Raw genomic sequence first — 1976 nt, 5'->3', positions numbered from 1 at the left:
ATTAATGAATGATATATAATTCATGAATTAGTAGATAAAAGAGCTGATCTGCATCACTTTAGATACAAAAGTGTCACAGAAATTAGTCAATATTTCCTTAAGTTGACACAAAAATCAAGAGAGAAAAAAAGAAGTGTAAACTTCGAGTCTTTTGATGTTAAATTTGTTTTAGTCCTGTTGATCAAAGAGGGGACGAAAGGTTTTTCTCTCCAAATTGAGGCACGAGATTTAGTTATTTGTAAGTCTGTTCTCAAATTCTGTTTTTTACCTTCTTTTGACATCACTGAGGGTTTGAAACTGTTTCTTTTCTATGTTGAGAGTAGGGCTACATGTCTTTCAGACTGAAACTTCAGAGGCATAAAAGCTTTCACAGATGAGCTCAGACTAAAACGCTGTAGCAGTTTAATTTGAAAGCATCTCTTTGATTCTTGAACGCTTGTCTTTCAAAGAGCTTTTGTCCTGGAACAGGAAAGCCAGCTTGTTGTTTTCAGTCGATTTGAAGGTCAAGTAAAGGTTTAGCAGAACATCTCAGGGATGAGACCGTTCTGAGTGACAGAATATGGTTGCTTTGATAAAGTAGGACAACTGATTTATACAAGTTCCTGAAGCTGACCTGGTCCAGCTCTCTGAACCTCAGGTGGTGAYGGCCATAGTGGAGTCTGGGAGGAGCCTGTCAGCAGAGCAGAAGAAGACAGATCGCTGCCCTCTTCTCTATGAATGGCACAAGAAGCAGTACATCGGAGCCGCCCACGGCCTGGCTGGCATCTATTACATGTTAATGCAGGTGAGAAGGATCTAAACGCTGATGGTCGTTTTGTTCTGTCCTCATCTTTAGCTGGGTCAAAGCAGGAGATGGGAGCCACCGATAACAAGACAGGATGCAAGCCTCGCTACTGTTAGCGTTAGCATCCKTTTAGCTCATTTCAGTAATTCGGTGATTGGGTTTTGCTGAGTCTGGCTTGAGCCAAGCTTTTWTGTTTGTGTCTCCTCAGCCTGAAGCGAGGGTTCCTCCAGACCTGCTGTCAGAGGCGGTYCGACCCTGCGTCGACTACGTCCGCAGTAAGAAGTTTCGGTCAGGGAACTTCCCATCCTCGCTGAGCAACGAGAGCGATCGGCTCGTTCACTGGTGCCACGGAGCGGCTGGTGTCATCCACCTGCTCCTCCAGGCTCATAAGGTGAGGCTGGTCTTCTAAACTCCGACACACCTTTTGGTTTTAGCTCTGAAGCCACAGATGCAGTTTGAACCCCGGTCATAGCGCTAACGGCTCCTCTGCCTCTCTGGGTGTGCACTGCAAGGTTATAATAGTTTTGGATTTTTCATTATAGTTTGGTTTTATTTCGCTGTGACTTTTTTCTTTTAATTCAGTTAGTTTTAATTCGTTTTTACAGTGGATTTGCTAGTTTTTATTAGTTATTATTGCATTTTTTAATGCTTAGTTTTAGTTTAGTTTTTATTAGTTCTAGTATTAGTTTCTTATATATTTTTGCCTACGCATCATCAAGCTTGTGATGTTCCTGTGAGTTAACTAACCAACAGCTATTTGGTCACTAGTTAAAGCAGTCCATTATAGTGACACCTTCCCAAAATAATTGCGTAACTCAGTTTTGCTGTCTGTGCGAGTTTGATTCATGCGGGTTTTCCCKTGAGAGGTATTCCACCTATTTTATCACCTGTTCCCACTACAAGACACTTGTTTTGATTTTTCTCGCAGTCATAGTCAAAGAAAACCCAAAGTGAACGCTTTCTCCCAACTTTTGTTGTCATSATTTGGCAGGTGATGCTGAGCAGYAGCAGACTGTAAACAAGTGTTACAGACCACAGCTAATGTGAAACTACTCAATTTAAAAAAAATAAAGAGATCCACATGGCTCAAAATAAATTGACAAACACTAAAACTAAGGATATTGGGCCTCATGCAAGAACCGTTCGTACGCATAGATTTGTTCTTAAGTTGTGCGTACGAGTGATTTAGGAG

At 41.6% G+C, this 1976-nt stretch overlaps 1 protein-coding gene across 3 annotated transcripts in view; it reads left to right on the top strand.

Moving 5' to 3' along the window:
- lancl2 (LanC lantibiotic synthetase component C-like 2 (bacterial)) overlaps positions 1-1976 on the top strand; it is a 10609-nt gene that overhangs the window by 6764 nt on the left and 1869 nt on the right. For all 3 annotated transcript variants that reach the window (XM_014010459.1, XM_014010460.1, XM_014010461.1), the window contains 2 exons: positions 638-784; positions 993-1175. In XM_014010459.1, the coding sequence (XP_013865913.1) occupies positions 638-784; positions 993-1175 (330 nt within the window). The remainder of the gene's footprint in view (positions 1-637; positions 785-992; positions 1176-1976) is intronic.

This window comes from Austrofundulus limnaeus, unplaced genomic scaffold (genome assembly GCF_001266775.1).
Source record: "Austrofundulus limnaeus strain Quisiro unplaced genomic scaffold, Austrofundulus_limnaeus-1.0 Scaffold69, whole genome shotgun sequence".
In the NCBI taxonomy this organism is placed as follows: domain Eukaryota; kingdom Metazoa; phylum Chordata; class Actinopteri; order Cyprinodontiformes; family Rivulidae; genus Austrofundulus; species Austrofundulus limnaeus.
The sequence above is the reverse complement of the archived record's forward strand: the minus strand, read 5'-3'. Positions and strand labels throughout refer to the sequence as shown.